The 14682-nt window shown below is 42.2% G+C and overlaps 1 protein-coding gene across 5 annotated transcripts in view; it reads left to right on the top strand.

The window, feature by feature from the left end:
* The window catches only part of LOC106576725 (cullin-9), an 84820-nt gene that overhangs the window by 52652 nt on the left and 17486 nt on the right, over positions 1 to 14682 (top strand). For 4 of the 5 annotated variants that reach the window (XM_014154071.2, XM_014154070.2, XM_014154072.2 and 1 more), the window contains 6 exons: positions 9366 to 9537; positions 11003 to 11148; positions 11252 to 11381; positions 11589 to 11791; positions 12130 to 12383; positions 13245 to 13620. In XM_014154071.2, coding sequence (XP_014009546.1) covers positions 9366 to 9537; positions 11003 to 11148; positions 11252 to 11381; positions 11589 to 11791; positions 12130 to 12383; positions 13245 to 13620 — 1281 coding nt within the window. The remainder of the gene's footprint in view (positions 1 to 9365; positions 9538 to 11002; positions 11149 to 11251; positions 11382 to 11588; positions 11792 to 12129; positions 12384 to 13244; positions 13621 to 14682) is intronic. The other variant, XM_014154075.2, reaches the window with a different exon arrangement.

The following is a 14682-nucleotide window of genomic DNA, read 5'->3' as shown; positions in this document are numbered from 1 at the left end:
GAAAGGAATCTAAAAATCTACCCCTAAACTTTGTTTCAGTAAGTCAAAATACATTTCTATTTACTCCTCAGATACCCTAAAATGTAATCAAAATTATAATATTTATTTCGGAAAGAAGTATGTTCAATAGGAAACAGGTACGTAAGCAGGTACGTAATGTTGCGTGCAAACACAAATTTCCAAGACTGTGTCCTGCTAAAGCTGATATTTCTTATTCGTTTTTGAAGTTACAAGCCTGAGACCTTGAACATAGACTGCTGACACCCCGTGGAAGCCATAGGAATTGCATCCAGGGAGTTAATTTTCAATATGATCTTTCTCTAGCATTTCTAAGTGGATGGTCTCTCAAAAAAAAAAAAGTCTGGTTGGTTTTTCTTTGGATTTTCTAGTACCATATCTATTGTGTTCTATTCTCCTACATTATTTAACATTTACATTTAATTTAACATTTCTACAAACTTAAGTGTTTTCTTTCCAATGGTACAAATTATATGCATATCCTGGCTTTAGGGCCTGAGCTACAGGCAGTTCACTTTGGGCACGTCATTCAGGCAGGAAGTAGAGAAAAGTGGCCTAGCCCTAAGTGTTAAAAGGAACCGCTAACAAAATGTACATTAGACCAGCCTGACAGACAGCGTGAGCTGAATGTTACAAAATGGGTTAAAACTGAGACCAAAACATGCCTGGTTGCTGCTGGCGTGTAGTGGTCGGCAGCCTGAACCTGAAGAATTAACCTTGAGACCACTACCAGACCAGCCGACGTACAGCGCGAGCTGAACGTTACAAATGGTTTAAACTCTGATCACTGCGAGACCAAAAGACGTGAGACCATGGTCTACACGTTGAAATGGTTAGAAACTTGGAAGCTCTCAACCTCAACATGAGTGTGAAGATCACCTAGCAGCTGTGCATGTAAAAGTGGTCCTAGAACGTTTACTTTAGACAAGGTGGGAAGGAGAATCCCAACACACAACCATTGGTACATCTGAAGTATTTGTTCTAACAAACACTCCACTACCAGAGAAGCTCTACAAAGAAGGACATTGTGACCTCTGGTGGACAACCAGAGCCTTACATCGAGCGACTACCCAGAGACGATCAATTGGTTTCAACAGATGGATGACGATCAGGTACAACTACGCGTAAATGTGACTCACCACCTGGATTTGATCTTATGTAGCAAAATGTAAAATGTTGTTTTTACATTGGATAAAAGTAGAGACTCAGAGCTACAAAATGGTATATCATACACTGCATTTGAGGAACAATTTTGCTTTGAAAGTTGATCAACTTGTATAGTCTTGAGAAAATCACCTTTGAATGTTTTGGTATCTAGTGATGAGCTCTTCTTTCTCTACACCCATTCAGCATCATTCACACCTTAAGCTTTAGCACCACCCATCTTGTTTCACTCTTGGAGCGCACACTTGACACTCTGGCCGATTTGTTTACCTCTGGATAACATGAAGACAGCCTAACCAGCTCTGCTGGCAACAATTTCATTACACTTTTTTGCAGATGTTTATTGAAACTGGCCATATTCAACGGGTGTTGTACACATGTCACGTAACGAGCCAGCCAGCTAACGTTAGCTAGTTAAACAAAAATGAACAAAGTGCCATCAATGCCTAACATTAGGCTCTAACTAGAAAAGCTAACAGCTCTGGGAAACAAATAATAATGTCCGCAAGGGAGCTAGCCAGCTAACTTTAGCTAGCTAGCTAACAGTACACTTCAGCTTAAGACATATAGCTAGCTAGGTAAGCAATGAACCTAGCTAGGTAAACAACGTTTAAGATCACACACGTAACGTTAGCTAACGAGTCAGCCAGCTAACGTTAAGCAACAATGAACAACATGCCAACAGTGCCACAGTGCAGGGAGCTAACCAACCAGGTCCAATGTTAGCTAGCTAAAATTAGGCTCTAACTAGAAAAGCAAATGGCTCTGGGAAACAAATAACATCAGCCACCTAACGTTCGCAAAGCTAGCTTGCTGGCAGTACACTTTAGCTTGAAATGAAACCACTTTGTCAAAATTACAAACGTGTAATATCTGAATGTAGCTAGCTATCTTACCTGTATACATCATGCATGATGGACGTGTCTCCCTGTTAGGAATGCCATACCACGGTTGCCCTTAGTTTGAAGATGTAATCCGGAGACAGGTGTTTTCTCCATGTGTTTCGCTATCATACTCTAATTCTACTGATTTCAAAACGTGATCCTCCAGAAATTGGAGAGCAACACTTATGCAGCTCCACTACACAATACATTTTTCAAAAAGCCACTTTTGCACAGGATTACCAACAGACTGACGAGCTCAAATAGACAGAAGCCTTGACTATGGCAGACAAATCCGAACTCCTCTCTACATGTCCAGCCCACTCATTATCTCAGCTGATCATGGCTAATGGGAAGGTTGCCAGCTTTTTCTGTGGCTTAACCAACAAGGCTCTAATCCGTTTGAGAGGTTAGGGTGCTAAGTATTAATATTTCCGTGAGCGTAGCTTCCAAGTGTTCTCTCCCTCTTATTTTTTAATTTTATTTAACCTTTATTTAACTAGACAAGTTATTTTTTTATTTTTGATTTCACCTTTATTTAGCCAGGTAGGCTAGTTGAGAACAAGTTCTCATTTGCAACTGCGACCTGGCCAAGATAAAGCATAGCAATTCGACACAGACAACAACACAGAGTTACACATGGAATAAACATAACATAGTCAATAATACAAGTCAGTTAAATTCTTATTTACAATGATGGCCTACACTGGCCAAACCCGGACAACGCTGGGGCAATTGGGAGTCCCATAGGGTGGCGCACAATCACAGCCGGTTGTGATGCAACCTGGATTCGAACCAGGGTGTCTGGAGTGACTTCTCAAGCACTGAGATGCATTGCCTTAGATCGCTGCACCACTCTTCCCTCCATATGTGTAACAATCCGTCATATCTTGCAGTCCACTAGGGACTATTATCTCATGTAAGTGTGTATTCTGTGTTATTATTTAGTTAGTACATAAAATAAATCAATTTGTGTAGTACTGAATATTCAGAAGTGCTGGGGTTCTTGCGGATCCAAGGATTATACGACGTTCAGAACTCTTTAGAGTTTATGTCGGGAGAAAGTAACTCGTTAAACTACTTTTCCCGTGGTACCCCAAATTCCTAATGAGTTAATTGTTAAATGATTCATTTAATTGAGTAATAATTAAGTTAGTTAGTAAAATAGCAGTCATCAGAGTAATGATAGTCAAGTCACGACAGTAGGGATGGTGCCAGGTTTCCTCCAGACATGACGCTTGGCATTCAGGCCAAAGAGTTCAATCTTGGTTTCATCGGACAGATAATCTTTAACCCCTGTGCGGCCTGGGCATCCAGCGAAAAATCATATCGCCATTAGCATAACAAAATTTAATACTTTTTAAAAAATCAAAAAAAAATCCAATTATTTCGTTTTATAGATGCACCTCTCCTGAATCGAACCACGTTGTCCGATTTCAAAAAGGCTTTACAGCAAAAGCAAAACATTAGATTATGTTAGAGGAGTATATCGTAAAAGTAGCCACATAGCCATTTTCCGACCAACCACATGCATCACAAATAACCAAAAAACAGCTAAATGCAGCACTAACCTTTGACAATCTTCATCAGATGACACACCTAGGACATCATGTTACACAATACATGCATTCTTTTGTTCGATAAAGTTCATATTTATATATAAAAACAGCATTTTACATCGGTGCGTAACGTTGACTAACTATTTTCCCTCAAATGCATCCGATGAAACAGAGCTACAATTTACTAAATTACTATTCGAAAACATTTTTAAAATGTAATATTGTCATTCTAAGATTTATAGATGAATATCTCTTGAAAGCACCTGTAATGAAAGATTTAAAAATAACTTTACTGGGTAATCACACTTTGCGATAAAAGGGGATGCGATACTCAGAACAATAGGCTAGTAATAGCAATAGGCTAGCCATCTTGGAACAATCGCATATCACATCTAGTCTTGTATACTATTGTCAATAATCCCTTACCTTTGGTTGTCTTCATCAGAAAGCACTTCCAGGAATCCCAGGTCCACAACAAATGTATTTTCGTTCGAAAAAAATGACTCTATGTTCCAAGAGCTTGTTCTTGTTAGCGCGTCTGAAGGCTGATCCAAATGCTTCGTCGGCCACGGGACAGCCATTTCGAGAAAATGCATTTTTTTCCCCATTTAGGTTCGTTCAAACATGTCAAACGTTGTATAACATAAATCTTCAGGGCGTTTTTCAACAAGAGAGCCAATAAGATTCGAGGGGGACGATTGCATTGTGTTTCAAAACGTTTCGAAAGGGGAGGGTAACCAGGGGCGCCGGCGTCATAATGGTGATGGTTCTCTCCGTGTGACCACGTTCCACAGCGTCTCATTCATTCAATTTTAACAGTAGAAGGCTCAAACCAATTTGTGAAGACTGGGGACATCTAGTGGAAGCAATAGGAAGTGCTCAATGAACCATAGCTCACGGTGTGATTAATAGGCAACGTGATGAAGTTGAGTTAGCAATTCAGAATTCCACTTCCTGTTTCCATCTGTCTCGGGGTTTTGACTGCCATATGAGTTCTGTTATACTCACAGACACCATTCAAACAGTTTTAGAAACTTTAGGGTGTTTTCTATCCACAAGTATTAATTATATGCATATCCTAGCTTCTGAGTTTGAGTAGGAGGCCGTTTAAAATGGGCACGAATTTTTTTCAAAAATCGCTTTAGCACCCCCTATCCTAGGGGAACGCCAAGAGGTTAATTAGCCTTTTACTGAGGAGTGGCTTCCGTCTGGCCACTATACCATAAATGCCTGATTGGTGGAGTGCTGCAGAGATGGTTGTCCTCTCCACAGAGGAACTCTGGAGCTCTGTCAGAGTGACCATTGGGTTCTTGGTCACCTCCCTGACCAAGGCCCTTATCCCCCGATTGCTCGGTTTGGCTGGGTGGTTCCAAACTAATTCCATTTAAGAATGATGGAGGCCACTGTGTTTTTGGGGAACTTAAATGCTGCAGACGTTTTTCGGTACCCTTCCCCTGATCTGTGCCTCAACACAATCCTGTCTCGGAGCTCCACGGACAATTCTTTCGACCTCATGGCTTAGGTTTTTGCTCTGACATGCCCTGTCAACTGTGGGACCTTTCTAAATCTGTCCAATCAGTTGAATTTTCCACAGGTGGACTCCAATCAAGTTGTAGAAACACCTCAAGGATGATCAATGGAAACCGGATGCACATGAGCTCAATTTTATGTCTCATAGGAAAGGGTCCGAATACTTACATGAATAAGGTATTTCTGTTTTCATTTTTAATGAATGTGCAAACATTTCTAAACAGTTTTCTCTTTGTCATTATGGGGCATTGTGTGGTGATTGAGTGAGTAAAATGTTTTATTTAATCTATTTTAGAATAAGGCTGTAACGTAACAAAGTGGGAAAAATAAAGGGCTTAATGGTAAGTAATGTAGTGTAATTTTGGAGTAACCTTTATTGTAAATAAGAATAGAATGTTTTTAAACACTTATACATTAAAGTAGACGCTACCAGGATTACGGATAATCCTGAGTGAGAAAGTTAGACGACATTAATATCATACCCCTCAGAAAATGCTAACCTCACCTTCTATTGTAATGGTGAGAGGTTAGCATGTCTTGGGGGTATGATATTTGTGCGTCTAACTTTCTCACTCATTATTATTCACGATTCATTCAGGATTATCTGCAATCATAGTAGTTTTCAAAAGAATGTAGAAGTGTTTAGAAACATTTTCGAATCTTATTTACAATAAAAGCAACTCCAAACGATACTACATTATTTACCATTTATTTCTATTGGGCACAAAATAATCTGAAACAACCAAAACAAACAGCAAATGACTCCAAGTTTGTAGAGTCACAAGCCTGATGTAGTCATTGATTGCTAGGAATATGGGACCTAATACTAAAAACGTTTGACTACTTTAATAGACATACAGTTGAAGTCGGAAGTTTACATATACCGTAGCCAAATATATTTAAACTCAGTTTTTCACAATTCCTGACATTCAATCCTAGTAAAAATTCCCTGTCTTAGGTCAGTTAGGATCACCACTTTATTTTAAGTGAAATGTCAGAATAATAGTAGAGTGATTTATTTCAGCTTTTATTTCTTTCATCACATTCCCAGTGGGTCAGAAGTTTACATACACTCAATTAGTATTTGGTAGCATAGCCTTTTAAATTGTTTAACTTGGGTCAAACGTTTTGGGTAGCCTTCCACAAGCTTCCCTCAATAAGTTGGGTGAATTTTGGCCCGTTCCTCCTGACAGAGCTGGTGTAACTGAGTCAGGTTTGTAGGCCTCCTTGCTCGCACACACTTTTTCAGTTCTGCCCACACATTTTCTATAGGATTGAGGTCAGGGCTTTGTGATGGCCACTCCAATACCTTGACTTTGTTGTCCTTAAGCCATTTTGCCACAACTTTGTCCTTTTGAAGACCCATTTGCAACCAAGCTTTAACTTCCTGACTGATGTCTTGAGATGTTGCTTCAATATATCCACATAATTTTCCTTTCTCATGACGCTATCTATTGTGTGAAGTGCACCAGTCCCTCCTACAGCAAAGCACCTGTACAACATGATGCTGCCACCCCTGTGCTTCACGGTCGGGATGGTGTTCTTCGGCTTGCAAGCATCCCCTTTCCCCCCCAAACATAATAGTCATTATGGCCAAACAGTTATATTTTTGTTTCATCAGAAAGTACGATCTTTGTCCCCATGTGCAGTTGAAAACCGTAGTCTGGCTTTTTTATGGCGGTTTAGAGCAGTGGTTTCTTCCTTGCTGAGCGGCCTTTCAGGTTATGTCGATATAGGACTCATTTTACTGTGGATATAGATACTTTTGTACCTGTTGCTGTTGTTCTGGGATTGATTTGCACTCTTTGCACTAAGGTACGTTCATCTCTAGGAGACAGAATGCGTCTCCTTCCTGAGCGGTACGACGGCTGCGTGGTCCCATGGTGTTTATACTTGCGTACTATTGTTTGTTCAGATGAATGTGGTACCTTCAGGCATTTGGAATTTGCTCCCCAGGATGAACCAGACTTGTGGAGGTCTACAATTTTTTTCTGAGGTCTTGGCTGATTTCTTTTGATTTCCCATGATGTCAAGCAAAGAGGCACTGAGTTTGAAGGTAGGCCTTGAAATACATCCACAGGTACACCTCCAATTGACTCAAATGGTGTCAATTAGCCTATCAGAAGCTTCTAAAGCCATGACATCATTTTCTGGAATTTTCCAAGCTGTTTAAAGGCACAGTCAACTTAGTGTATGTAAACTTCTGACCGACTGGAATCGTGATAGTGATTATAAGTTAAATAATTGTTGGAAAAATGACTTGTGTCATGCACAAAGTAATGTCCTAACTGACTTGCCAAAACTATAGTTTGTTAACAAGAGTGGTTGAAAAACCAAGTGTATGTTAACTTTCGACTTCAACTGTAAGTGATTTTGTCCCAATACTTTCGATCTGTTTAAAATGGGTGGACTATGTACAAAAAGTGTTCTAATTTCTAAATGGTTCACCCAATATGGATGAAAATACCCTCAACTTAAAGCTGACAGTCTGAACTTTAACCCCACAGTCATTGTATCATTTCAAATCCAAAGTGTTGGAGTATAGAATGTACTCTTTGCCACTGTCCCAATACTTTTGGAGCTCACTGTATATAACAGATGATCGTTTCCAAAGCAGCATACACATTGTCGTGACGTGACTATCATTGTGATGACTGCTATTTATCGAATAATTATTACTCAATTTAAATTAATCATGTAACATCTAACTCATTAGGAATTTGGGGCACCACGGGAAATGTATGTTTTAATGAGTTGGCGTCTCCCGAATTAACTCAAGAGTGTATAGACGTCGTACCAGTCACCAATTAATTATTTCCTCATATCAGTTTCATTCTGAACGTCGTTGACTTCGTAAATCTGCACAATCCCGAGTCTTACTAATCATTCTGTACAATACATTGATTTGATTATTTACTAACAAGCTAAATGATAACGTAATATAGACACGGTGTACGTTATTGATTAGAAACGTAACACGATGACAAGTCCCTAGCGGACTAATACAATATGACACTGGCTACACAAGATGGAGATTTAAAGAGAGCGAAAGCGACAAAAAGAAGCAACACTTGGATACATTTGGTAATTATACTTATAATAGCCCTAATACCTTGCCCCGAACTGCCGGTCTTATGGGTGAGAAGTAATGCATGTATTTACGTGTTGAAGGTCTTCGTTGGGTGTCTCTGTTAGGCCCAGACCTCCCTGGGCAGAGTTCCGCTCGGTGAGAAGGGGTCTGTTCCTCAGTGTAAGTCTCTGATTGTCCACAAGATGTCACAATGTCCTTTCTCTTAGTTGTCTGTTTACTTGTACTCGTTCTGGAAGAGGGGTCTTCTGAGCCGTGTAGATGATCCCCGAGTAGGGATAAGAGCAGTGTAGACAATGATTTGACGAGAATAACCGGATGGTCCTGCTTAAATTCACCTTCTTAGATGCAGTACTCAACCGTAGCAATGATTAAGAGGTTCCTTTGTCTTCAGCCTTGTTGCGTTTCGGGGTTGTGACTAATCGTAGACCTCAGCTGCCGCTTATGGCCCTTCTAGTCTGATATGTTAATTCTTAACTCAAATGCTTTATACCCTTTGGTAAAATTGAGGCATTTACATCAGGCTGGCACACTCTCTGGGTTCCCCGGGGCGTGGCTAGTTACGAGGCAAGGTATCACAATATGATCTCGTTAGATAACTAAAATCACAATCTTATCGTCATAAAAACATTCTTTATCCTGGATATTTTCCACACAATGTAAAGTATGTAAACATGACATAGACATATTAAAACTCTTCAAGTTACAATGTTTTCGTTATAACGTCTTCATGCAACCTTTAATGACATCACAAAATAGACATTCATATTCCATCTCTCATCATTCCCAATATTCGGATATTGAAATATATTGTCCATGGTTTGATGTGGAAGTTCTTGGGCGGCAAACTCTTCTGTAACACAGATGCATTCCATTTGCCCAAATTAGGCCCCAAAAGGAATCGTCTGCTGCCTATTGTTAACGATCCATGTGAGGTGTCATAAAACCCCCACATCATTCCTCTCTCCCTCTGCGGGAGAGAGGGAGCTCTGTAGAGCTGATCCACTGTAATCTGATCCTTTGGAACCTCACAGGAGAGTCATGACAACATATTACCATGTTATATGGCCTATTGGGAATCCAACCCATAACCTCCCAAAAATGTTGTCCTTTTCTGTGCTGCAGATGATGGATGATCAGCCGTCTGAGCCTGATGAGGAGAGTGAGGTGAAGGTGCTGGTCCTGTCTCCTCGCTGCTGGGCAGTCTCCTCACCCTGCTACCTGGACAACTCCAGCAGATACTTCCCCAAGCAGCTCTCTACCTACCTGGCAGAGTTCACAGACTTCTACTCTAACAGTCAGTCCCATTCTGTCATCTGTCTTTTCACAAAGTTTTGGCTCTATGTTTCTCTCCTCATATTGATATACACTGAACAAAAATATAAATGCAACATGTCAAGTGTTGGTCCCATGTTTCATTAGCTGAAATAGATGTTCCCAGAAATGTTCCATATGCACACAAAAAAACTAATGTGTACATCCCTGTTGGTGAGCATTTCTTCATTGTCAAGATCATCCACGTGACAGGTGTGGCATTTCAATAAGCTGATTAAACAGCATGATCATTATACGGGTCACCTTGTGCTGGGGACAACAAAAGGCCACTCTACAATGTGCAGTTTTGTCAAACAACACAATGCCACAGATGTCTCAAGTTTTGAAGGAGCGTGCAATTGGCATGCTGACTACAGGAATGTCCACCAGAGCTGTTGCCAGACAATTGAACGGAGATTTCTCTTCCATAATCCGCCTCCAATGTTATTTTAGAAAATTTGGCAGTATGTCTAACCGGCATCACAACCACACCAGCCCTGGACCTCCACATCCGGCTTCATCACCTGCGGGACCGTCTGAGACCGGCCACCCGGACAGCTGTTGAAACTGTGGGTTTGCACAACCAAAGATTTTCCACACAACTGTCAGAAATCGTCTCAGGGAAGCTCATCTGCGTGCTCATTGATCTTACCAGGGTCTTGACCTGACTGTAGTTTGGCGTCATAACCGACTTCAGTGGGCAAATGCTCACCTTCGATGGCCGCTAGCACGCTGGAGAAGTATCCACCAGAGCTGTTGCCAGAGAATTGAATGTTCATTTCTCATACCATAAGCCGCCTCGAACATCGTTTTAGGGAATTTGGCAATGCGTGCAACCGGCCTCATAACTGCAGACCACGTGTAACCACACCAGCCCAAGACTTCCTTATCTGGTTTCTTCACCTGCAGGATTGTCTGAGACCAGCCACCCAGACAGCTGATGAAACTGAGGAGTATTTCTGTATGTAAGCCCTTTGTGGGGAAATCTCTTTGATTGGCTGTGGCTCATTTGGTAGAGCATGGTGTTTGCAACGCCAGCATGGTGTGTGCAACGCCAGGGTTGTGGGTTCGATTCCCACGGGGGTCCAGTACCAAAAAAAATGCATGAAATGTATGCATTCACTACTGTAAGTCGCTCTGGATAAGAGCGTCTGCTAAATGACTAAAATGTAAATGTAAAAAATGGGAGCCAGGCCTACCCGCCCTGCCCAGTCATGTGAAATTCATAGATTTAGGCCTAATGAATTTATTTCTATTGACTGATTTACTTATATGAACTGTGAAATCGTTGAAATTATTGCATGTTGCGTTTTATTTTTAAGTATATTTTAGATCTTTCGCATAAGCCAAAATCTCGCCAAGTTCCATCAGAGCCAGTCTGTTACAATGTCATCTTTGAGAACGAAGTGCTAGAGGCTGATTGGTGTGTGATGTGTGTTTGTCTGCAGGCCAGTGCATGTACAATCTGACCCACAGTAAGCCCCGGCGTCTGCAGTGGACCTGGCTGGGCCATGCAGAGCTGCACTATGGCCCCTGCACTCTCTACGTCTCCACCCTGCAGATGTACATCCTCCTACAGTTCAACCACCAACAGGTAACTAGATGGGGGAGAAACAGTGCAATGCACAATGGGAAATTGAGTTTAATTATTTCATTTTCTTAATTGACACTAAACTACCTCCTGTTATTCTTTTCAGGATGTATCTGTGGAGGCTCTTCAGCAGGCTACAGGCCTTTCTCCAACAGTGCTGGCCCATGCGCTGTCTCCCCTCACTGCAGAGAAGGGCATTCTCACCACAGACAGCCCCGACAGCAATCTTGTGAATGGTGAGCTCCCGCTCTGTCTTTCCCTGGCTAGCTCTTTCTCTGAGCCTTTCACAAATACATTCTATGGAACTACTGTGGATCCCTGCAATCCAGCAATTTTTGACAAAAAAAGATTCCATCCCCTGAATTGTTCCCGTTAGATGCTATTTACTGTTGGCGTTTGTGGAGTTGGACTGAATGTAAGGTTTTGGCCTTCTCTACACATAGGAGTCCTGAGGTTGAACAAAAAAGCTCTGTCTCAGAGTTTGGAAAACCACAGCTACTGCTACCTGCTACCCAAGCAGACCTACCTGAATGTGGACGAGGACGCTGCCTGCTCGCTGGAGAGGAAGAGGAACTTCATCTACTGCCTCATCATCCAGATCATGAAGGCTGAGAAAGAGATGAACATAGACAACCTGGTGTTCAGAGTAAGGCCTTGTTCCCTCATGTGTGACCAATGGAGATGATCAACTGATCCTATGTTTTATTTTACCTTTATTTAACTAGGTAAGTCAGTTAAGAACAAATTCTTGTTCAGGGGAGAAAGACAGATTTTTACCTTGTCAGCTCGGGGATTTGATCTTGCAACCTTTCGGTTACTAGTCTAACGCTCTAACCACTAGGCTACCCTGTGTAGTGGTAGTGTAAACATTCATCCCTACATGTTTCAGGATCAGCTTTTATTTCGATTCATCTTTATTTGATGTTCCAGATGCTAGCAGCGGGTGTCTTTATGTCCCTTATTTTATCCCTTGTCCTCCCTCAGGTGTTGGACACGTGTCAGAAGCGGGAGGTGACTCGTTCCCCAGGCTCGGTGCGTTTCAGCTGCAGCACTACAGACGTGCTGTCCTGTGTCATGCACGTCATCAGCAAGGGCTACATCAGGCGCAACGAGGACAGCCCCCACATCGTGGAGTTCCTGCCTGAAGACCCCTCCACTCCCCAGAAGGGCCAGGCGAATTTCTCCTTCAGCAAGGCAGAGCTGAAGAATAACCCCAGCAGCAGCAACGCTGACATCAGGTGTGCGGATGACCCTTGACCTAGTGGGGGAAGGGTTTTTAATGTAGATTGCTTCTGTAGTCTCTCGGTTGATTCTGTATCTCAGGGCAAGTTCTTTGTTTTTGAATTGTAGGGAAGGAGAGTAGAATAATTATTAACAGGCCTTCTTTTCCATGTGTATGTCTGCTATAGCCATTGCATAAATGCTTTAATAGCTAACCAATTGGGTTGAGGTCTTCAGCCCTGACGTTACAGCACTTATTTGTGCCATATGTACTCGTTCTGTCCTAGTTGAGCTTTTAAATACACATTGACCTAAACTGTGGCTGCATGGCAATGCCTGACAATGTCAGTCATTTCACATACAGGATGACCATTGACCACTGATGCTGTTTATCTAAGCCATTACCTTCAAAGAAACCCATGGCTCTAATAGTCTAATACATGCAACACAAAGAAATCTAGGCTGTTATGCCATATGTTGAGAAACAGTCAAAAGATGCAAGTGAATGTTCTATTAATATAAATAATAAAGAACATTTAAACTTTGAACCACGTTTGTTGCTTTCTTATTTTGTGTGGGTATAATACAGTAGTCTAGGAATGCTGTGTGGGGTGATCTTTTTTAATGAAGATACCACAATTTGTCTCTACAGCTCTTTGCCATTAAAATCACACGAACTACTAACCTGATAATTACAAGCTCTGCTTTCCATAAGGATGTTATTCTGCTGCACTGTTTTTAATAACACATGCTTGTTCTCTGAAATGAGAGTATTTCCAATGTAATCATGCTAAACTGTGACCCTCCTCACGTTTAAGAAGTTAAGATTTCCATAGCTGTAAGTTACCTCTTGTGACCCGCTGTGTCTTCTCCTCCAGCCTGGAAGGCATCATTGCAGCCCCTCAGAGTGTGGAAGACGGGGTCCTGGAGGCTGTCCTATTGTCCATGGGCCGGACTATGAACCAGGAGGAGGTCGGGCAGCTGATGCAGCGCACAGTGCAGCAGGTCTCTGGCACCCTGAGTCTGGACCTGGACCAGGCTGAGCACCTGCTGGTCCACTGCAAGTGGAACGTGGATGTGCTAATCCAGCGCTACACAGACGACCCAGACTCCCTGGTCATGGCTGCTGGGCTGAGGGGCTGGAACCCCCAGCCACCCCCCAGCCCTGTGTCCAGCTGCCCTGTGTGCCTCATCTCTCAAACAGGGGAGGCAGAGCCCGTTCCCACCCTCTGTTGCATGCACTACTGCTGCCGGGTCTGTCACTTTACCGATTTAAAAAAAAAAAAAATTCTAATCCTTTTCCAACTTTAAACTAGTTTAATCTTGTATAGATGCTTTAAAGGGACATTTTGCAGTTGCAATATCATTTTACTTAGAAATTAATGATATGTACCCATTGATTCTTGCTTTCAGAAAGTATTCATATATTTTGTTACAGCCTGAATTCAAAATGGGTTTAATAGATATTTTCCCCGCCCATCTATACGCAGTACCCCATAATGACAGTGAAAACACGTTTTTTTTTTCCCCCCACATTATTTGAAATGAGAGTGAGAAATAGACTACAAAGTATGTGGAGACCTGCTTGTCAAACATCTCATTCTAATTATTAATATGGAGTTGGTCCCCCTTTGCTGCTAAAACAGCCTCCACTCTTCTGGGAAGGATTTCCACTAGATGTTGGAACATTGCTGCGGGGACTTGCTTCCATTCAGTCACTGATGTTGGGCGATTAGGCTTAGCTCGCAGTCTGCGTTCCAATTCATCCCAAAGGGGTTCGATGGGGTTGAGGTCAGGGCTCTGTGCAGGCCAGTGAAATTCTTCCACACCGATCTCGAAAAACCATTTCTGTATGGACATCCGCTTTGTGCACGGGGGCATTGTCATGCTGCAACAGCAAAGGGCCTTCCCCAAACTGTTGCCACAAAGTTGGAAGCACAGAATCGTCTAGAATGTCATTGTATGCTGTCGGGTTAAGATTTCCCTTCATGAAAAACAACCCCAGACCATTATTCCTTTTGCACCAAACTTTACAGTTGGCACCATGCATTGGCGTAGGTAGCGTTCTCCTGGCGTTGGTCGGACTGCAGATGGTGAAGCTTGATTCATCACTCCAGAGAATGCGTTTCCACTGCTCCAGAGTCCAATGGTGGCGAGCTTTACACCCCGCCAACCGACACTTGGAATTGTACATGGTGATCTTAGGCATGTTGCTCGGCCACGGAAACCCATTTCATGAAACTCCCGACGAACAGTTATTGTACTGAAGTTGCTTCCAGAGGCAGTTTGGAGCTTGGTAGGGAGTGTTGCAACCGA

Source organism: Salmo salar, chromosome ssa18 (genome assembly GCF_905237065.1).
Source record: "Salmo salar chromosome ssa18, Ssal_v3.1, whole genome shotgun sequence".
NCBI classification, from domain to species: domain Eukaryota; kingdom Metazoa; phylum Chordata; class Actinopteri; order Salmoniformes; family Salmonidae; genus Salmo; species Salmo salar.
Note: the sequence above shows the minus strand (reverse complement) of the source record. Positions and strands in the feature narration are given on the sequence as shown.